We start from the raw sequence: 23,856 nt of genomic DNA on the forward strand, positions 1-23,856 counted from the left end.
GCCTCCGTAGCTCTGTGGTAGAAGCTCCGTCTTCCAAGCCGAAGATCGTGGGTTCGATTCCCGCTTGTGCCTTGAGTGTTATTTCCTTCTCTAGTGTTGTAAATCTTTCCTGTGTGTGTGTCCGGAGGCAAGGCGCTTGGCATGCAGTCCTCTATCTATGTGAAGCTGTCTAGCTTCTAAATAAATGGATAAATAAAGTGCAACGAGGGGGACTTCAGAGCAGACAGCATGATTGAAATTTTTAGGGAGAGGAGGGTTTGCTAAAAGTTGTCTTTGTCGTGTTTAGGGGATCTCATTTTGGGGATGCATTTGAGGATAGGGGACGTCATTGTTCTTGAGGGGGAAGAGGAGCATCTCTGATTTAGGAAAGATTTTTTTGGTGCAAATGGAATTTCATAAAAAATGCGAAAAAACTGTAACGTCACTTAGTTTGTTTTATTATAATTCAAAATATATAACTTTAGAATACAGAACGAACCAGTTTATTTTCTTAAACTAATTTGCATTTAATGATGTTTACCATTCTTGAAAATACCAAATACATGAAAAAAAGTACACTTAAAATCGGAATGAACATACTCCTTCAGGAAGTGTTTCCAAAAAGGAAAAATAAACTGCAACTGTATATCTTATGGTATCGCACTTTTTTTTTTGGCATCATGTTCGTCATATTGATAAGAACTCGCCTTGAAATAGATGAAGTCGCCAATATGGTAACCATGGACCCAGGATCGTTCCTGCATTGACCGACGTGTAATAAACAACGGGAACTTCGCAGTTTGTTCTACAGTTAAACATTAAAATTGTTTTCAAAAATTAATATCTTTTGTCACCTTGCTGTATTTTACTAATTTCTTTTCTTAATAATTTATAGATTTTTGTTAATCTGAAATTTAAAAGTGAACTTCAAAAGGCTTCCTTCAAAAGGCTTGCATGTGTGTGTGGAGTCCGTCGGGGCTGTCTTGGGTGACCGGCAGGAGTCAGTGGATGTTTACATTTTACTACGAGTGCGTTCGACGAGCACGACCGAGAGCGACCGGTTACTTAATCACGTGACAGCTAATGATCACGTGCTCCAATCAACCAATCAACTGCTTAAAATGGTAACCGCTGCGGTAACCGGTTGATCATAGAACGACGCGGTTAGTAACTGGTTACTTACCGGTCGACCGGTGAGGTTCGTCGAACGCAACCTACATGTCATATGTGGTTCCAGCCGTCTTTTTTTTTAATACAGCTCTGGTTTACGCCGGTTAATTAGAAAGAAAAGTTAGCTAGTATTTTCTATTAATGTATAATGATGGCGTTAATAGAATCGAGTTCCAATGATATGGTTGATGCAAACGAAAAAGCTTCTGTTCATCTATCGAGGAAGCTTAATAAACTTTTAGAAGCTCGCCTGGATACAGACAAAGTGCTTAAAAAAATTCATTCAAAATATGATTAAACATTTTTCATTGCTGAAATTTAATTTTGTGCAATATCTTAACCATTCTCTAATTTTTAAAATACAATTGCGGATTAGTAATAATGTGACTTTTCTATTTATGTAGGAAACTTTAGACGCTCTTAGAGATCTTTCGACCTTTTTTACTGAAAACACTATAAAAAACAGAAGAAACTTGCGCAGTGAAATCGAAAAGAGGAGTCTGAAAGTGAATGAAGAATTTTTAGATTCGTTCCGTGATATGAAAGAGGTGAGTAATTGAACTGACTGTGACTATCAAACTTTTGTACACTTGATTTAATTGAGCCTGTAAATATTGTAGAAATATCCAATGTGTCGAAATAGTTATCCTGTTCTTTTAATCATTTCTTACAACTCAAGTTTCAAAAGTATTATAATAGGTTCATTCTATGAAAAAGTAGCCACTTTGTCCCGCACATGACTTTTCATATACTTCATTAAAAAGTAATAATTTCAAAAGGTAATGACATAATGTTTTGCTTAAGAAATCACACATACTCTTCTCACAGATAATATAGAATTGGCAAACGTCCAGTTAAGATGAGTATATCTTGATGAGGGGGAAAATGAAAATTTCATTCATTCTTCATCAATTTAATTTGACCCTGCTTAATTTAAAAGCTAAGGCTAACACAACTACAAAAGCTAGCATCCGTGAAAACCAATAGATGCATCTATTTCCGACTGTAAACCGGATGTTTGCCTTTCCTTCTCATTTGGCCAGACTGTATGTGTGTAATTTGTTAAGCAAGAAAAATTTGTCCATTATCCATTTAAATTATTATTTTTTAATGAAATATATGAGGCATCACTTGCTGGACAAAATGATCTTTTCCCATGGAATGGTCCTATAACTAAGTGTAAAGAAATATGCAAAATAATAACATAATGACAAATCTGTAAAAAAGTTATTTCTTTACTACAGCAGCCCCGCATTATATAGGATTTACCCTCCTTCCTGAAGCTCTGAAAATGGGAAAGATTCATGCATTGAAAGCTTGCTAAAATATCTCATAAACTGAAGTTTTTCATTTCATATGGAAGCTTGATGAAATTTGGGCACTATATCCTGCACCAGTGGTGCCCAAGCATTTTTTCTTATGTGGGAGCCACACCTCATATTAAACTAAATCTCATGGGCAGGAACATGTATAAAATTTCATTTATTTAATTTTTTTCTGAATGACATGGAGAATTATAAAAAAGAAAAAAATACAAACCAAGAATTGTTAATATCATTGCAATATGCTTATTTTATTAATGCAACACTTCTATTTATTGTTTAACAATCAATTTTTGATTATTTACCTCAAAATTACAATAACCATTCTTAATACTAATTGAAGGTGATTATTTATTTTGGAACTTTCCTGAACATAATTTTCTATTCGTAACATTAAACACAAAAATGTACTACAAATGGCCCTCAAGTTGTTGGTTGGGCACCCCTGTTTTACAGCACAAAACAAATTTGTATAATGTAGAGGGATATTTTTAAACTTTTTTTTGTAAATTTTTCTGGTTATGCTTTAAATTTCATAGCAGAAAATAATTAAATATGCTTTTAATTAATTTTGAACTTAATTTTAGGCTCTAGACAGTTTATATGAAGATGTAGCTGCAATGAATGAATGTTGTTGTGATATGATGAATCGCTTAAAAGTAAATATATAATTTTAACATATTGTTTAATTAATTTTAAACATGGATTCAAAAACTTAATTGATGTGAATGTGCTTGTTTATTTATTTATTTATTTTTACATCTACTAAAAGTAGTGTTCAATCTAAATATTATGTCATAGACTATGTAAAGTGTAAAGATTTGTATTTATTTTAAGAAAATCATATATACCATTTTTATTGCTTTTCTATTCAAACATCTTTTATATATTTATTTTGTACCAAAAAAAAATTTATTTTATTTCTTTATTTTTATTGATTATAAATACACGACAAAATTAATAAATAAATAAAAAAAAAAACGAAATGAAGAATTTCATTTTAAAAATTGCATTGATTTTTTAAAACCGATTCAAAAATGTATTATTCTATGTCTCAGAGTTATGTTCATTACAGTATTTAATATGTCAAATTTTCAATTGAGAAATGAGGCAGTGAGAAGCAAAGGGATGTAAGTGCTGAATTGAAGTTTTTACGGATAACCAGTACAAATGATAGGAAAACCTCTCCTCTGTAATGGAGCAAAAGATAGTACCAGTAGCCCTAGTAGGTGCTGCTATACAACATGATTTAGGAAAAAAATTCAATGAAAGCCTACCTAGGATCTGAACTTTAAATGTATTTTACTCAAACCTTTAAATCATCCATTTACATCCCTTTGCTTCTCGCTGCCCCATATGTTGTTCTATGCTTTGCCATGTGAAAGTTTATAAAAATTATTTACTTTAGTTTTACATCTTTGGGGTTTTTAATTTTATTCAAGACTTGTTTTGAAGTTAATTGTTGACAACTATTGATTGTAGTGTTCTTTTCATTTACATGCTTTTGAATATTTTTCATCCCTCAGTCTACAAAGGCTCAAACTCATGACCTTATCAATGAGACAACTAAACTTCAAGCCGAAAGGTATTCTTTTGCCTGTTTGGATCTTTGTTCTTTTCATTTACTCTCACATACTTATTGTTTGATATGACCTTGTCCACATTTTTGGTTGCTTTCAGTTACCTTACATGTTCAGTTTTTTTTAATTTAATGCTGATTTAAAACAATGAAATGACTTTGATAAGATAGGAATGAATTACAAAAAACTTATCACAAAGAAACAAAATGAACATATTAAAAAGAAGAATGGTAGCTCAGATTTCAATAGACACACATACTTGTATAATACTAAACTTATTCAATCATTGTAAGTAATTAAACCTAATCTGAGTACTTTGACACTTTGTTTTCTACCCTCTTTCAGACTAGTGTTGTTAAGTGAACATTTTTGAACATAGCCAAAACACTACTTAAAATTATATAAAAATAGCTGGCATGTGTGAGAAGTCTTCTCCTCTTCTATCTAAACAGCTAATTAAAAAGAAATGACTCACACATAGTCATGGTCAATACTACCAGTGTCATGGTAGTAAAATATTTCCATAAATTGAATTATTTGTTGAAAAAATTCACTTATCCCATTAGCCCTATGTCTCATTATCACCCAGACACCCCTATGTATTTTAGCAAAATTTGAACTGTAAAAAAATATTTTATGTCTTTTAGTTTTTGAAATTTAGAAAGTTAGTTCTTAGCACTGATATTTGAATATATTTGTAGCCAAAAAATTCAAATGAAGCAAGAAGTCACTCAAGCATTCTTGGACACTTTCCATTTAAAAGCAGATGAAATAAAAGTTTTGAGAGGGACTCGTGATGGAGGATTGGATGAAGTAAGTAGTCATATTAGATAACTGTTTGCTTAAAGAAAAAAAAAAAAACACCTTGTCCATGTAAGATAAATAAATACCTTTGTGCAGAACAGTAAAATAAGAAAAAACTTAAAAACTTCTTACTTTACTTGTCCATGTGTCTTATTCAAGGTATTGCTGTAGAGATAGGCTAAAAACAGCATGAGGTATGCCTTAAAATACACTCGAGTCCAAATTTTCTGTAACCATATGCAAAGAAATTCCACAAAACCAGAGGTGGGCTTAACCCTTACAGGCGCGGGTCATTAAAATTTTAGAAATATAATAAAAAAACACAATGGATGGGATAAATTGGTTATCTGGACATAGATTTCACAGTCAAAACTTTTTTTAATTCACCCCCTCCAGCTGGGGGGTGGTGTCCCTGTTTGTGACCACCGCCCTCCTAGAGCAGAAATTGTTTTCTGAAGTTTTTATGTTTACCTCGTATGACAATTGGAGTAATTTCAAATATTTTAAGCTCTTAAGCATTTTTACTAATTATTTCAATAATTTATGCCATTAAGAATATTTAGAACAGAAAATCCAATATTTTTACTATGAAAATTCCAAGATGAAGATGAAATAAAATTCAAGAAAGTTCATATAGATTATATAAAATTATCTAAATAAGCAACTTAAAATGTTAAAAATATTTTTGGCACATTGTTCTTGCTTTATGTGCATTCTTTTTGTGCTATAAAATATTAAATGAAAAAATACTACTGTATAATACCATTTACAGAAAAAAATAATATCAAAGCTGAGAATAAAAAAAGTATACAACTGTCTGGTAGGAAAAGCAGATCTCAAATGTGTGCAGTCATGGGCCTTCAAATTCATCTGTTCCGGGTCAAGAACCCAAAATAAAAAAATAAAAGCCCGTTGAAAATTATTCTTTTGGGTCCCCCTTCTCTGAAATGTATCAAATTACATCTTTCACCCACAACAGTGAGATCAATGCTCTAGAAGGGTGGTGTCCACATTTGGGGACACCTGGAAAGACACTTCGTTTATGCATTCAAAAATGAACTCGAATCTTTTGCAAAATTATAATTGATTAGCTCAGGATTCCTGAGGGAAAATGGTTGACTAATTTAGTTTATGGTGTACATTTTAAAATCTTGAAAAAAATATTGTATTTGAGCTTGAAAATCGAGGTATTTTAAACAAGAAATTAAGCCAACAAAAAGAGTCATATTTAATAGTGCTGCCATCTGTGTGCATTAATAAGAAATAAAAGCATTTAATGCAGCAATTTTTGGAGTTTTAAAGAAAAAACTTTTTTTTAAAGAAATTTTTAAAATTGGTATCTTTTTTGTGACCACCGCGCCGGAAAGCATTAAAAGTGGGGAAAGGATAAAGCGGTATTTATACGTTATGTCATACACAAGGGGCTACATATAGAGCTGGGCATCACGAAACATAGGTGTAGATCTGACATAATTAAACTGGTTTAGAATTCTTCTATAAACTGATCCATAAATACCACACATGTGATATATCTTGTTAATGCATCCCATTTTTGTCATGTTAATGCATTGTAATCTAGAATCGTATTTTCATATGCAGCAATAAGTTTTCAATACTTCCACTTACGCCTCACTAGACGGAAATCTACGCTGTACTGTAGTCTTTTGTTTGATTAGTTATTGAAAAGATTATGCCTCTTTCTTGTCTTAAATCAATAAATCAGCAAATATTTTGCTGTTATTCTAATACAGTCGAACTTTGTTAAAACAAACTCAAAAGAATCTTTAAAATTATTTCGTTTTACCAGAGTTTATCTTATCTGATGAGCAATATGTGTCATTATATGTAAATATAATCGGACGAGGATCTCAAATGTTGTTCGTATTAGCAGTAATTCATTTAAAACTTGTTTCAAACCAATGTGTTTTGACTGTAGCATGAAATTTAAACAGAAGGGAGGAGAGCATAATTCAGGTCAAATGCTTCACCAGCCACAATCAGTAGTGTAAACTAAGGGTTGCACTAGTGCCATGGCGCAGCAGCCAGGTGGGCGGCATTTCAACTGATTGATTTTTTTTTTTGCATTTTTTTTAAATAATTGATCATATAAAAATAAGTAGAAAAAGGCTAAAAACTTGCAAGAAAAAAAGTTAGAAAAGAAAATGAAACACTCCTTAATTCTCAAAAAAAAAGGTGAGGGGTTTTCCCGTAGCGTTAACTTCCATTCCGAGTCACTGAGTTAGCTAAAGACTTCTATACACAATTTGTATATACCAGGGAGCGGTGTTGGAGGGCGTTCTATACTGGATGATTCCTTTTTTTTTTCTTTCATGGAGAGGGGTGACACTTTGTCATGTATAGGTTTTATTCTACAAAGTATTTATTCTCATTATAATGAATAATGTAAGCTTTAAAAGTCTTACTTGAACAAAATATGCGGAGGTCGTAACTAGCCAATGTATAATATTTTTATTTTGCCTGTATGTAAATGGTCGGGTTTTATAACCCAATTTCCGATCAGCAACACTTTTTGTATTTGCTTTGCTTTCCTAATTATACTAGGTTTTTTTTTAAAAGGCTTTGATTTTTATATAAAATGTTTTTAAAGGTTTCTTTCTTTCTTTTAGTAAATGTGTAAATTATGCTTATTGTATACTCTCCTAGTGTTTTGAAACAAATTCTATTTAATGGTAAAACTGTTTTGAAAAAATAATAAATACATTGCTATAATCCGAACTGAATTTTTTTTATTCTCATTTGGTTCAAAAACGTACATTATTTATATATATTGACCAATTGCGAAGATTATTGATTTTATTGAATTTATCTGAAATGGTGGGAGGAGAACTAACATTTTTGGGAAGAATTAACTTCTCCATTTGCCAAATGAAATCCCAATTTTACCAAATGATAAAATTCGAGCACGCACACATAAACATACATACAGTGGTGGTAAAAAAAAATTGCATCACCCGCAAAATCCGAATATTTTTAGCATTTATAAGTAATTATGAAATATTTAACTGTTCTTGCATCATATAACACGAATTGGCATCGGTACATGACACAAGCTCTATTGCTTAAGATTGCATCATCCTTCTAACTGTATAAAAAAAACAGTTGAACGTTTGACGCATTCATTTACGATCTGGGCTAATGAGTTGTAGTATGTCAAAATACATTCAACTGACACCACAAAGAAAGAGTGTTGCCATTGCATTGGACAAAAAAGGATTGTCGTCACATTCCATAGTAAAAAGAATAAAACTGTTTGCAATTGAATGTTGTTCGACTATTGAATATGCTAAAGAGCTCCAGAAGCACATTAAGAAAGAGGGGCAGTGGTCGTCCATGGATATCAAATGCAGCGCAGGACAGGTATTTGATACGACTCAGTCTTCAGAGCAGACAATCATCTTCCACAGACCTTAGAACAGCATGGGAAAACAAATTGGGTGTTCATGCATCCAAGTCTACTGTACAAAAACGACTGTGTAGTGCAGGTTTGGTGGCACGTCAACCACGAAAGAAGCCATTGTTGACCAAAAAAAATGAGGAAACAGTGTCTAGACTGGGCAATAGCTCACCAAGGGTAGACTGTCAATCAACTGAAATCAGTTGTGTTTTCAGACGAGTCCAAATTCAATCTGCATGGGTCCGATGAACAGCACAGACGCCGCAAAGGAGAGGAATATCATCCCAACTGCATTCAACACACAGTCAAGCATCCCATATCCTAGATGATTTGGGGATATATTTCTGATCAAGGAGTTGGTTGGCTTCACTTTGTGCAAGGAACAGTAAACGCTCAGGTGTATATTGGCATTTTGGAGGAGAAATTGCTTCCTACTATCCGGGATCACTTTACTTCAGTTCCAAATGTCATTTTCCAGGATGATTCTGCTCCGTGCCATAGGGCAAAACTGGTAAGTAACAATTTAAAAACCTTTATCCCGCTATTAGACTTAAATTGACATGGGATTAAGTAATTATTTTTCTCTAAACTCAAACGCAGGATTAGAAATGGAAAAATGAGCACGGTGTCAGCAGTTTGCCTTGACCCGGAAACAGCCCCTATCTAAATCTGATCGAAAATTGTTGTAATAGAATGGGTGTAGAAGTGATGAAACAGAAGCCAACATCACTTGCAAAACTCCGGGAATCAATGATTTGTGTCTGGCACCATGAACCGAGTAAAGAATCCATTCAATCACTCATCCGTTCAATGCCCCGTAGATATTAAGCTGTCATTAAAGTTAGAGTCAGACCAACAAAATATTAGGTTATATTTTATGATGTTCAAACATTTCCATGTTTCTATTGTTTATTTTTGAACAGAAAGAGTGTTAAAATTAAAACCTCTACATACTTTTTCGTTGTCCACTTGGCAACGTGGATGCACTTCACATTGTACTTGTTAGTTTTGGCCATGTATTTCCATAAATAAAGTAAACAATTATCGGATTCCTGCTGTTAAATGTTTATTTCATAAGTTTTGCAGAATTTCACTTACATTCATCGTTAATCAGTTGACCAAAACTTCTCACATATCCCATTGTTGTGAAAATGTGAGGGTGATGCAATTTTTTATACCAGCACTGTACATAACATTAAGCACCATTGAAAACAATTTTGAAAAAGAAAATAAGAATATTAAAGGCGCAGTACTGTTTCCTTATTTGTCGAATCAATTAGTCAAAATGTCCCCTCCCCCTTTAAAAAAACTTTTTGGGAGGTCACAGTGACTTCCAGTGACTTCCCATTGGGGCAACCTGGGGGGAGGGGGGCAATTTCTTAAGTTTCCCATGGGCGCTGGACCCCATAGGTATGCTTCTGGCCACAATTCACAACTTGTAGATATTAGTGTGTCAAAATTGTGCATCCTTATTCTAACTGGAGATATGAGAAATGAATGGTTATTGTGATATGCTTTTGTGTCATACTCTCAAAATATCTTATACTGAAATTAATCAAACTAGCCGTAAACAATTTTTACAGCCAAACATTTAAAACAATCTGCAAATATAATACTATATTGAACATATGATAAAATTACTTTTTCTCATTCAAAAAAAAAGAAACTCTGAATGTAGTATTCTGTATTGCTGGTGCAAATTGTGCTATTTATTTGATAAATTTCTTTTGTTGCAGAATTTCTTCAGTGCCCTTGCTAAAGTTAAAAAAATTCATAATAACTGCAAAGCTCTTTTAAGAAGCAGTCAACAGACAGCTGGGTTAGTATTTTAAATTTTTTCTTAAATTAAGTTTTTTTATCTTTCTCGATTGGTTTTATTATACATACTAGTTAAGTAGGAAATTAATACGTGTACTAATTTGTAGCCAAATGTCAGTCTCTGAATATTGGTATGCAAACTTTCCAATCCTAATGTTGAGAACTTTGCAATTTTCCAGCTATGCACTCCAATAAAAATATTAGTTGCAAATAGGATATTTGTAGTAATAAAAGTAATAATATGCTCATCACAAAAAAAAATTGATGCCCTTATTCATTTCTTCTTTATTAGCTCAGTTATTTTTTAATTGAATTTATAGTATTACCCTAAATTATTAATACAGTAACTCCTCGTTATATCACAGATTTCTTTTGTCTCCCGAAAATTATATTTAAAAAAAAATGTTGCTTTATATTTGACATCACAGAAAATAAGAGTAAATTTCTCAGAAAAAGTATTTTCTTTTTTTTAATCAATGAACAAAACTAGCATGTTTTCCATAGCCTTCATTCGTTGCAGTTTAAGTTGCAACATTCAATTCATATTCCACCATAAAAAGAAAAAAAGAAATTTAAATTGATTTTTTTTTTTTTTTTAGTTTAAGAGACAAATCTTCTTTTGTTTTTATTAAGAAAATCATCCCCCATATGATAATAAACTAGCAATTTTGTAGATGCACATGTTATTAACTTTTATGTTAAATGAATTGTTACCTTTTATGACTTAGGTTATACTGTGTTTTCGGATATATCACGCTTTTTTGATGTCTCCCAACAAGCACGATATATCAAGGGGTTAATGTATTTAATTAATTTATTCTATTAGTTTCAATTTAAGGGATGCATTTCTTAGTTGTTTAATGAAAGTTATTTTAAATTCGTTTTATTACATTATAGAATTGAAATAATGGAATCAATGGCTTTGCAACAAGAGGCTGCTTATGAAAGACTGTACCGGTGGACTCAAAGTAAATTCATTCAATAATTTTGATGTTATATGGCAATTGTTTCTGAAATACAAAACTTACTTAGGCTAGGTGTGAAAATAACATTTAAGTGAACTAAAGGTGGAAGGATACAATAACTTTTGTTAAAAGTAAAAAATAAAATCGAAAAGTACAATTTCTGTAGTTAATTATGGAATAGAAAGCTCAAACTAGCTATATTTTCAATAAAATACAATCAGACCTCCATATATCGAACTAGCAAATTGCCGGAAAAGAATTCGATATATAGGAATTCCGATATATAGAAGCAAAATTATTTTATCAAAAAAATCTCCTAAAATATTAAAATCAAAGCTAATTTTCATGTATGAAACCCAATTTCTAATTTCTACGAGCGTTGGATTAAATGGAAGTTGATAATTAAAAAATTACCAGAAATGACATTTTTGCGCCGTCATACATCTTCATCCTTTGGCAATTAACTTGATCTGCAACGTTAGGGGAGTTTCATTTTGACAATGTAATCGAGAGAAAAGTATAAAATATCATTCTACCTAACTTGAATGATTTTTACTGAAGCTAAAAAGACTAGGAATGACAATCAACAGACAAAAGGGATAACTTGAAACTGATTTTAGTGTTACTGGTTACAACTTAGATTTCAAATAAACTTGAGGGGAACTCCAAAGGGAACAACGACCTATCTAGGGGTGTGACCTTAAACCCCAGATTCCTTCTGAGTTTCATAGCAACTTTTAGTGAACATAATATTCTCCCCTAACCTTCACTTTTCATGAGACAAACAGTCTGAAGTGAAAAAAAAATCTACGAATGTCTGAAATTTTTTTTCGATATATAGTGATTTTTTCGATATATTTTTTCGATATGTGGAGGTTCGACTGTGTATGCTTTTGGCTGAACCATTTAGAATGGCAATTTCTTTCATGCACTTGCTGTGAATAAAGAAAATAAGTCTTAATGCCTAGATATTAATAAATGGCAGATTTCCAAACACCAGATTTTCGGATACATGCAGGCCTAATTTAAGAAATTCTTTTATATATTAAAAAATCCCTTCTGTACTAAAATTTTTGCTGTTAAACTTATTCATGCAAAGTATCCCGAATTTTATGCATATTTTTTCACTTATTGTCTTCAGGTGTCAGCAATGCTCACCTCGTACTGAATGTCTTGTTCAGATGAAACCAAAATTTCAACCTCTTACCTAAGATTTTTGATTTAATGTATTTAGTCTATAGTTAGCATACAATTTTAAGTCATTCATTTAAAAGTTGAAAGAGACTATAATGGTCATTGCAAAAATTTTGTTTATTTAAAAGATTTTTTCAAAGAAATTATCCAACAATTTATTCAAAGAAAGAAATAAATAAAAGTGCTTGAATAATTTGTTTATTTTTTAACTTAATGTATTCAGGTGTCAGTGATACTCACATTGTACTGAATTTTTTGTTCAGATGAAACCAAAATTTCTATCTATTGAATTTTCAGTTGACAAAGTTACTTAAGATTTTTGATTTAATTTATTTAGTCTATAGTTAACATTCAGTGACAATGTCAAATCATTCATTTAAAGGTCGAAAGAGAATATTATGGTGATTATAAAAACTTTATGTTTATTTAAAAGATTTTTTTTTTAATTTGTTTCTTTTTATTTGCATTTGTGCTTTTAACTAGGTGAGTGTCGATTACTAAATGTAGAAGTACCAGAAATAAGCAATCTCCTTAGCCAATCAATGGAAAGCTTGCAAGATCGTCCTGTTCTCTTTAAATATTCTTTGGATGAATATTCAAATGCAAGAAGAGCTGCAGTAGTAAGATCTTTTATAGATGCTCTTACAAGAGGAGGTATAATAATTTCTATTCTATTTTTAAATGTCTGATGCAATGTCTCTTAAGATTTTTTAAAAGTAAAGCATAGAATTTTCAGCAATTTTGATTTTTTGCCATTTAAATAGAAAATCTTTGCCCTGTAAAATTGCTTTTATGTACTCTCTAGTATTTATTGCTGTTTTGATCAAATTAAGAAAATGAAATGAAGATCAGACAAAATGTAATAGCAGCTTGATCATGTGTGCTCAAGTTGAGAAATGTCAAAAATGGCATGTCTCACAAATCCCCACTTAGAACATCTTCAACTGTATGTAGCTTAATTGCATTTTTAGCCATAAGAGTTTCAATAAAGTAGGGCAGTTGAGCTCTCTTTTTGAAATTGAATTGAACTTTATCGAAAATTTTATTTCTAAAAATGCAATTAAGAGCTACATATAGTTGAAGATGTTCTAATTGGGAATTTGTGAGGCATGCCATTTTTGACATTTCTCAACTTGAGACAAGCTCTTTCGTGCATCCCTTGTTTTTTCTTTTTGAAATTATAATATTAAATTCCACCAAAATGATGGATCTGCCCATAATACTGCCATTAACATATTGAATAATTATCCGAAGTTATTTTTTGTGTAAGCCAGTATCCCAATAATAATTTTGCATTTTCCTTTGCAATAAGTAAAATTTGAAATTTAAATTATTACTAATACTAAAATGGTCAAAAAAATCTTTCTAAAATATTTTTGAAATCACACTGTAGGTTACACTTAGGATACACATAGATGGAACAAATGCTAATAGAAAATTAAGGTTAAATTAAGAAACTTATTTAACACTTCTGGAAACATTTTTAACTTTCTCCATATGGTTTATTTTTTACATCTAAAAACCTGCCATGTTTAACTATTCCCCCTCTTTTTTTCTATTTGATAATATCATGTGATATTTTCGTGTTTTTTATTGTAAAAAATAAGCTCACTTTGTCCAAACATTAAAACTATCTTCATTTTCTATACCTCAATAAGTTGTTTTATCTTACAAAGTAAGTATTAAGTTTTATTATTGAAAAATAATTGGGTTTTTATTCCCCTCATTATTTCTGTTGTTTAAAATGGTGTACAAAAAGACCTTATTAAAGATAAAACAACAATGTTGTAGGCTCAGGTGGAACTCCTCGACCAATAGAAATGCATTCTCATGATCCCTTACGATATGTTGGTGATATGTTGGCATGGCTTCATCAAACAACTGCTTCAGAAAAAGAAATTCTACAAGCTCTATTGAAAAAATGCTTCATTAAAGGTACACATTTTCTCTATTCTCAAAAGTGTTTTTTTAAGTAATATTTATTCCATTTTTCTGTGCAATTTAATTTAACAAGTAGAAACTATCTGAACACAGTAATGTGAATACTTATCGCATAGCAAAAAAATTTTATGTATGATGTTTTTATGAGATATACTATCAGTAGGCATTTCAAATTTTTCCAGGGGGAGGGACAAAGAATGTATACTAAATGTAAATTTTATTAGAAGCACTTATATGTGCATATATTTCATATAAGACCCTTGTTACATATTGCATATAAGATCCACTTATATGTAAAAGCATTATGTTTTTACAGTTTGAGGGGGGTGCAATTCACTCCCCTCAGACCTACCCAAATGACAAGCCTGTTTATCAATTAAAAATAAAGTCAAAGAATCAATAACGTCCCTATTATAAATCTGTATAAACTTTTATAGGCTTTGAAAAAGTTTCATTTTGTTTGAAAAATAAAATAAAAAGCGATGTTTAATGCACAAAATAACAGTATAAAATTATGTGATTGAATAGCTATATGAATTTGCAATTTTGTACTATTACATGTTTTAATTTTTTTAAAAAACATTGTTCCTTTTTTTATTCTTACTGAATCAGGAAGTTAGTTATTGTAAAATTTCCAAGTGTTTGAAATTAAAAAATCTTCATCTACTGTTTTCTGTTGTTCAGTTTTAATTGTAGTGTTTTATCGGCTACTAAGTCATATTAACTGCTGTTAATTATTTTAATTTAATGGAATTATTTTTAAAATGTTCCTTTTCCTGGTTTTAGATCTTGAAAGTGAGATCCAAGTTTCTTTGGCTCATATTACTGAAGGACTATGTAGACCCCTCAAAGTTCGAGTTGAGCAAGTTTTGATGTGTGAACAAGGAGCTGTAATACTTTTTAAGCTTGGCTCAATTTTAAAATTTTATTTGCACACAATCAGGTAAGCATTATGCTCCTTTTTTTTTCCTCCCCTATATATCTTAGCATAAAGAGTTAATGTTGTGAATTTCAGTCAAAAGCCTTTGCTGGCCCAGTTCCTGGAGTAGGTGACTTAGGCGGCCGCCTGGGGGGGGGGGGGGCAGATTTTAAGGGCGGCAAATTTTGACATTGAAACATTTTTTAAAAGTATGAATTTCTGTTTCAGCACCATAAGCTATACTGCTTCAATTGGATATGAAGAATGAAGTTAGGAATTTAACTAGAAATTCAATTTGATTTTGGAGGCGGTAAAGGGCATGATTTTCTAGTCTTCAGAAAATATTAATATCTGTTTTAGTGCCATAAGATAGATGCACTACTTTAATTTAAAGTGTGTGTACCAGTGCTTGGATATGCAAAACTCTGTCAGGAATTTAACTAAAAAGTCACTTTAATTTTAAGCACTTTACTATAATTTTTATTTTATTGATATATTATTATTTTACATAATAATAATTCTTATTCGATGGAGGGGGGGGAGGCACTTGTCAATATCGCTTCGGCCGCAGAAGTAATAGAGCCAGCTCTAAGCTTTTGGATCAAACTTCACACACATATGATGTTCTTTTAAAATGTTGAAATAAGGTATTTCGACATTTCTTTTCAACATTTTAAGTAAAAAATTGTTTCTTTCTTTCTTTTCTTTTCTTTTCTTTTTTTTTTTTTTTTTTGTTCAATACGTCTATAAATATTTCTTACTGAGCAGAGGGGGGGATGGGCGAATAAAGAACAGAAAATAAGTTACAAATTATGTTGGATCTACATTTTTTATACCTGAATATACAATGTGCGTCGATTAATTGGAACATCCTCTTTAATGAATCAAATCCTCAAAAACAGAATCAAGCATGCCGCTTAAATGAATCAAGAATGTGTGACTAACCATTTTCCTGAAACAAGTGGTGCATCAGTGCAGTCTTTTTTTCTTTGCTTTCGTGAAGTAAAATAAAGGGGTTTTTTTTTTTTTTGGAAATAGTAAAAAATGGGAAAGGCAAGTTGTTGCACACTTTTAGACAGTTTTCTCGAAAAAAGTCAAGCAAACCTTGTGAGATGGGGACAGACCTCGTGAGGACCTCCGCTCTAGGTTTTATCACCCATAGCGTTAACATTGAAGCAAGGAGGTGTGCATTCTAAGGCCTATACCTCATTTTACGACGTTGAATGAAGTGTGCCTAAATTAAATACTTTCTATTTTTATCTCTCAGCAGCAGACACAGTTTTGGAAGCAGATAAATTAAAATTTTTAATTTATTTTTTATGCTGTTTTAAGGTAAAGTTCTTTAAGTTTTCAAAGAATAAATATTTTTAGTGAACGGAATACTTTTAATAATACTCTGTCTTGTTTGACTCAGAATTTAATCAAGTTCTCTTAATCCCTTGCGGTTGAACAGTTCCAGGATTACATGTTAAATGGACGAGATATATCATCAAGAACTGCAAGGTGATTAAATCACATTTATTTCACATTGGAAAAAAAAATTACATTTTTGCTTTATTGAATCAAAACTGTTTGAAATAAACATGATTCAAATAAGTGGCAGTCATTATATTGAAAACTATAAGTTTGTGGTACATGTACAGCATGAGTATATAGTACTCTCCTGAATTTAATTTTTATTCATTTTTGTGGAAAAATTGTACTTTACTGCTTATATATTTCATAATTTTCAAAGCTTGAGAAAATTTGATTTAGTTCATTAAGAAATAATAAGTACAAAAAGGATTCTTTGCTGTTAAATTTTTTTTTTATAGTTGTACAAACATTCCTAATCACTACACAGTACAAATGAACTCTCAAAAATGCCATAGAGGCCCATATAGAGGGCAAGTAAAGGCTCAAGCCCCCCCCCCCCGCCTTAGAAATTAGAACTTATTTAGTACTTTTTTCTTTACAAAAATGTAAAAACTTTTCTTCTCCAGCCATTAATGAATAAATGTCAAACTTTTGATAGCTTTAATCTGTACTGAAATTGGTTTACATGGAGAAAATATCCTGCTAAACCATGGGGAAAATATCTAAGCCCCACCATCCCCTTAAAATTTTGCACATGGGTGCCCATGCAAAATGCGTCTGTATGTTTCAATGATCAAAACTCGAGAACTACCCGGCCGATTTTGCTGTACATTTCAGTTTGTTTCTTTTTGCACGGGAGAGGTTTGGAGACCGGTTTGAAAAAAGTTCGATGAGAAGTTCTTTTTTTATTCCAACTTTGACATAAAGTCCTAAATATGGGAGTGAAGAATTATTTGCACATATTAATATTATATATCATTCGAAAGAGCGCATTGTTCTGTATCAGATAGAATCTGTTGCAATTCTCAAACTTAACTATGGAGGGAACCATTTCTATTTTTATCTATTCTAGTCGCTTAATTTCACCATTAAAACCATCAGTAAAAAGTAAACAAACTGTTCCACAATTTTCTTTCTTACACCACATGATCCTTCACAGTATGGCCAATGAAATACATTGACTTGATATGTATATAATCATCTGGGTTTTTTTTTTCTTTTTTTTTTTTGCATGTACAAATGTTTTTGTTATTATTTTTTGTTTTTACTTATTATCTTGGTCATATTCTTATTCATTCAGGGTTCGTACAGGTCATGGAAATCCTGGAAAGTCATGGAAAAAAAATTAACAAATTTCAGACCTGGAAAAGTCATGGAAAATTAATATTTTCATTATAAGTCATGGAAATTTATTTAAAGTCATGGGAAAATGTCTTGAGCGCAGTAGTAAAGAACAGTAGAGAATTAAAATTTAGAATGATTTAACCGTATTGCATGTAAAAACTAATAATACTTGAAAATTGAACGATCTCAAAAACAAATCTGAGTTTAGGAATCCTATTGCATCCGCTTCTGTAACACTTTCCCGCCTTTTTTTGTAATGTGATTTTACTGCTGGGACATCCTTAATTTTGAATTCACCATTATTTTTAGAACTTCTTTTATGTTATATTCTGTAGTAGTAGTCCACTACTTTAAGGAGTATCTCAAATATACAAGAAGGAGTATATTTGAGAAGGAGTATTTCAAATATACTCCTTCTTTTTTCTCAAATAGAAGGAGTATATTTGAGAAAAATATACTCCTTCTATATTTTTCTAGTATGTTCCAGATTTTACCACGCCCACTAAAAAAGTGCAATTGAATTGCATCCAAGTTTATTTCAACCACTTTTAACTGTCAGAGTTTACCTTAATTTGTGAAAGCTTTAGAAAATGAAGACTTTAGTCAGGCGATAGAACGTACAAATAGGGGAATTCTAATAGTCAAACAGTAGTGCCCAACGTGAAGCTCTCAAAATTGATCCATGTGGCCAGCTGTGATATCACTGGTTCAGAAAAATGAATTTACTGACTAACATGACTTTACTTCAATGAATGAAAATACTGTCAAATTACATGGATGATTAGAAGCACTGTTGACACCAAATGGCAATTTTTTTTTTAAAGTAAATTTGCGATTGGAAACTAAGTAATAACTCATTCAATTCTGTCCCATTCATTACTATTTTGCCCTATTTATTAAATTATTAGGCATTTAAACATCAGTATATTGCATTCACTATATTTTTTTTATGTAACTTAAGTTTATATGCTAAAGACAAATTATAGTTTATTAGGTTCTGCTGTGTGCACTGATATTTTTTTAGTCAAGTAAGTGCTTTGATGAGGTAGTGGCATTCATGTAAAAGTTTTGCTAATGCCCACTTACAAAAATTGGCAGGTTTGACATTAAGTGGTACCATTCTCTTCATTTAATGAGGTCATGAAAATTTTTATGAAGTCATGAAAAAGTCATGGAATTTTTTCATCCGAATTGAGTATGAACCCTGTTCATTACTTTTTTTATTGGCTATTGGGTCATTCCATGTCAGTTCAACCACACCCCAACACCCACCATCTCATATTTCAATGAAACTTTGTATACTTTCTACCTTTCATAGTCCTAAGTAACCTCCTAAAGTATTTCTTCTCCATTAAAAATAGTTTTTATTTTTGACCCTTCAAAATTTTGCAATTTTGCATTAGTTGCCATTTACAGTTCTCTGAAAATGAACTGCAGCTATTTGTGAAATAAAATAAAAAAAAATTTCTCAATAACTAAAGACAAAAAATATTTGAAAATTTTTACATTATATATTAAGATTTCAAGTGTGTTGGAAAAAAAAATATATCGAAAATCTAAATCTATATTTATCAATTAAAAAAAATTAATAAACAGAAAATGTTAAAAAATTTTCAATAAAAAAAAGATTGTCAAAATTTTAATTTTTTGGCATGAGGGTCTAAATTTAAAATATATATATATGTATTTTAATGATCAGTAACATGCGTGCTAACATATAAAATGAAAATCTTTAAAGGACTTAGAGGAATTCTGCCCCCCTGCCCCCGATTTTGATAAAGGAAAAAAAGAATATCACATTATTTTTAAAAAAGTAATTGTATTAAAGAAAATTTAAATAATGAAATACATAGGTGTTTGAACTTAAATGTAAACACTTAAATACTCAAGATTTTTTTGAATTGAAAATAGTTAATTAAATAGATTAATAGTAAACAATAACTAGTATGTTGTGGCCATCATGAAACTTCCTTCTATATTTTTCTTTTAATTCTGATCCCTCCCCATGCTTGACGAGGAAGCAATATTCCTAACAAAAAGAAAATTACACACGCCAAAACTTGACGACCATCCCAATTCTCGATTTATCCCAAAAGCAAAGCAAAGAATGAAAATCGAAAATTATTTTAAAAGCCTTGCTTAAAATAATTACAAACATTTATTTGTTAACAAATACAAAATGGCAACAGTTAAAAAATTTAAATCATCCAGAATCACAGGCGACAGTCTATTACGATTTATCTTTCTTATTGTTGAATTTATAAAGCTATTTTTATTCACACAAAAAAAAAAAAAAATCCGCCCTCCATAGAGCGATTGGCGCCAAAATTGAACCAATGCCTGTTTACATATGGATTCACATTTATTCCAAATTTCATCCAGAACGTAGCATTACTTCTTGAGATATGGCACTCACAATGGAAAAAAAAGAATGTTCGATTGTGCCACTCCCTTTTCAGCTGTTGATGCCAAAATAAAATCAGCTCTTATACCCTACTAGTCAATACTTGTAGCTATACTACTTGTCGATAAATTTTTGTTTGATTCCATTCATTATTTCTTGAAAACAGCAGTCACAATTGACGAAAAAAACGTTCTATAGCTCAACCCCCATTTAACACTAGAAAGACGGAGGGGCCCTTGTGGCCTGTGTGGCCCCTCGCGTAGTTTGTTATTTAATAACTCGGATAATATCTAACGGAACTTAATGGAATTTTCTGACTTTTCATTATATGACACTATTTGAATGCTTGTTTAATCATTTAATCATTCGCCTCATAGTACTGTTAATATTGATCCTTATACCTAGAAAGACGGGAGGGGCCACTGTGGCCCCTAAGCATTTTGACAGTTAAAAAATTTATTTTTTTTCCTTTCTCCTAATTGTTGTGGCATAAAAAAAAATGCCATTCACTCTAGTTTAACCTGTAACTTCCACTTTATGCAGCCGATTGGATATCCAAATGCTATAAACAGTACCGACTGCTTACCATCCTAACGGTGGCCATTGCTCTTAGAAAGGAAAACTAATTCAACCTTTTGCCCAGTGTAGAGAGAAAAACTAAAAATAATTAAGTACTAAGTTTTTATTTAGTCATGAAAGAAGGTGCATCAGGCATGTGGACTCCCTCAGGAAATTTTTTTAAAAGAATTCACTCCAAAAATGGGTAGGGGCCACACTGGCCCCTTCAGTCTTTCTAGGTATACAGAAAATGTCGGTCGTTCTAGTGTTAAGCTATTGAATCAGCACCTGTACCTGTTAGGGGCAACATATGGACCAGATTTCGTTTGATTCCGCCAGTTACTTCTTGGGAAATAGCAGGCACGCATAACTCAAGAAATGTCCCATTGCTCCATCCCCCTTGGAGGAATTTGCTAAAAACCAAGGCACAAGTTCACATAGGGGCACATATGTACCAAATTTCGTTCGATTTCATGTAGTAGTTTTTGCTGTAGAGTGACCACAAAAAACTTGTCACACACATACGGTTACACACACACAGACAGACAGACATTTTACAAAAATGGTTGAAATGGACTCAGCACACCTCAAAACGTTCAAAATTTGAAAATTTGCTCGAATCCAATACTTTCTTCTATATATTAGATAGAGAAGAAAGTGAAAATAAGATACCGCAAAATTCGAAATTTTCCTACGACAGTTTATGCATACTAAAAATTATCGTTGAACTTAGGACAACATAAAAATAAAACTTTTCATCTAATTCTAATTTATAAGTAGGTAGTTTATACAAAGTATTGAAAACCCTATAAATACCAGCTCGTAGTTCTTAAATTCCTTCTACCTTATGTCTGTTTTTCATCTTTTCTACAAAGAAGATTAGAAAAAACGTATGTCATTCTAATTGTATGTGGTGGTTCTACACTACATACATTATCAGATTTAGTCCAAATACAAGTAAAAATTCCATATCTGTTCAGTAATGATTTCCCTAAGGAACTTGTCAAAGAACAGACTAAAAGAGAAATTCAAAGGTAGACACTACTAGTTTGCAAAGATTTTAACTAGTTTCATTAATCTATTGCAATATCAAACTGAAGCTTGGATTTTTTTATCTCTCATCCAATGGAATACCTCAGAAAAATTTTGGTTTAACATAGCAATTTATTGGGTACTAGTGGCACCCACACGGCTTTGTCCGTAGTAGAAAATTAAAAGGTCTTTTGGTTTGCCTGTATATTTACAAAAAATGTATGATGAATTTCTCGCCAATTTACTTGCCATTGTTACGGTTCCACGTTATGATAACTTGGCAATTTTCTCTTCCAGCTTGTGATACTTTTGCTCGGGAAGATGTTCTTAAAGCTAGAATAGAAAAAGAACAAAATCTAATTTTCGAAAAATCGCTTTGTGCACCTCAAAGCAATTTTTCAATACCAAATTTCATGAACTAATTTTGTGCCAAATTTCATGAAAATTGGCCAAACGGTCTAGGCGCTATGCGCGTCATAGAGATCCTGACAGACAGAGAGACTTTTAGCTTTATTATTAGTAAAGATAAAGATGAGTTTAAAATGATTATATCATTGCCCAAAATGTTTACAATTAAAGCTTTGCAACAATCTTCTTTGACCCAAAAATGTGTTTTGTTATCTTGAGTGTTTCTGTGATCATAAATGGATCCTAATAACCTAAAATTAATATACACGGATATTTTTATTTTACACTACACTAGTAATTTCCTTAGATGTTTTGTTTTCTTTTTAATATATTTGCAAGTCACTTCCCTAACTTTATGGTTGCTTTACTAGCTCACAAAAAGGAACAGCTGGTAATAGATGACAGCTGATCTGCAAGCTGTATGGTTTATATTCATAGTTAGTTGTTTATATTATGACTGAGTTTAGTAACTGCTTTTTGTTTAAAAGACATTTTCTTTTACTTGATTCCTCTTTCAACTGCTGCATTAATTTTATCAAGTGCAGTATGTTGTTTTAGGCCACCTTTTGTTTTGGTAAACATGATTTATAAACATTATCTTCAAAATATTCCTGTTTAAATACAGTGGAACTTCAGTAACTGGACACACCAATAACGCCCGTAACTCAACATTTATTTTTCTTAGGGTTTGCCCAATGCTAACTTCAATGGCTGAAAACCTTTCTAACTTGACACACATTTGCGAGAACCCCTATAAGTCTACATCCAATTGCTATTCTAGTTCAAATTTTGCTATTAAAATTCTTTTTTGCATACGCTAATTCGGGGAAAGTTCGAAATAGTCATATTGGGCCACTGGTTGATGAGCACGGAATTTTAATTCAGGACGATTGTGATATTGCTAATGTTCTTAATAACTTTTTTTCGAGTGTTTTTAACGATAACTGTATCTCAACAGTTGACACCAACAAGACACAAGCTATAGTACAGCTTGAGGACTTTGTATTTTCCAGGGATGACCTTTTACTTCATTTGAAAAAAATTAAAGAGACTAAGGCTCCGGGGCCAGATAATATTTATCTGAAAATTTTAGTTGAATGTGCAGAGGAATTAGCAGATGTAATCGCAAACATTTTCAATGCTTCTTATAATTCGGGGACAGTGCCAGAGGACTGGAAGCTGGCTAACATTACACCGCTCTTCAAGAAAGGGTCTAAAGGGAGTGCGGGAAATTATAGACCTGTGAGTCTAACTTCGGTGGTTTGCAAAATTTTTGAAACATTGATGAAAATTAAGATAGTAAATTTTCTAGAGACTAATAATCTATTGACTAGTTTTCAGTACGGTTTCAGGAAAGGTAAATCTTGTGCAACTAATTTATTACATTTCTATGACAAAGTTACCATGGCTTTGGACAATAAGAAGCCTATAGATGTTGTTTACATTGATTTTCAAAAAGCTTTCTATAAGGTACCGCATGTTGCTCTACTTAGCAAATTAGCTGATATAGGAATAGGAGGGAAAACTTTCATTTGGGTAAAAAATTGGCTGACCGGAAGGAAACAAAGAGTAGTTGTAAGGGGAAATTATTCTAATTGGAGTGAGGTCTTAAGCGGGGTTCCTCAAGGATCAGTGTTAGGGCCTGTT

The 23,856-nt window shown here is 31.7% G+C and overlaps 1 protein-coding gene across 1 annotated transcript in view; it reads left to right on the top strand.

Moving 5' to 3' along the window:
* Window positions 1–1,200: 1,200 nt before the first annotated feature.
* The window catches only part of LOC129217146 (conserved oligomeric Golgi complex subunit 6-like), a 40,135-nt gene continuing 17,479 nt past the window's right edge, over window positions 1,201–23,856 (top strand). Inside the window, exons 1-10 of the mRNA XM_054851406.1 lie at window positions 1,201–1,414; window positions 1,554–1,697; window positions 3,059–3,130; window positions 3,998–4,056; window positions 4,753–4,864; window positions 10,007–10,089; window positions 10,986–11,056; window positions 12,731–12,901; window positions 14,039–14,182; window positions 14,975–15,131. Coding sequence (XP_054707381.1) covers window positions 1,298–1,414; window positions 1,554–1,697; window positions 3,059–3,130; window positions 3,998–4,056; window positions 4,753–4,864; window positions 10,007–10,089; window positions 10,986–11,056; window positions 12,731–12,901; window positions 14,039–14,182; window positions 14,975–15,131 — 1,130 coding nt within the window. The 5' untranslated portion in view covers window positions 1,201–1,297. The remainder of the gene's footprint in view (window positions 1,415–1,553; window positions 1,698–3,058; window positions 3,131–3,997; window positions 4,057–4,752; window positions 4,865–10,006; window positions 10,090–10,985; window positions 11,057–12,730; window positions 12,902–14,038; window positions 14,183–14,974; window positions 15,132–23,856) is intronic.

This window comes from Uloborus diversus, chromosome 2 (genome assembly GCF_026930045.1).
Source record: "Uloborus diversus isolate 005 chromosome 2, Udiv.v.3.1, whole genome shotgun sequence".
Taxonomy (NCBI): domain Eukaryota; kingdom Metazoa; phylum Arthropoda; class Arachnida; order Araneae; family Uloboridae; genus Uloborus; species Uloborus diversus.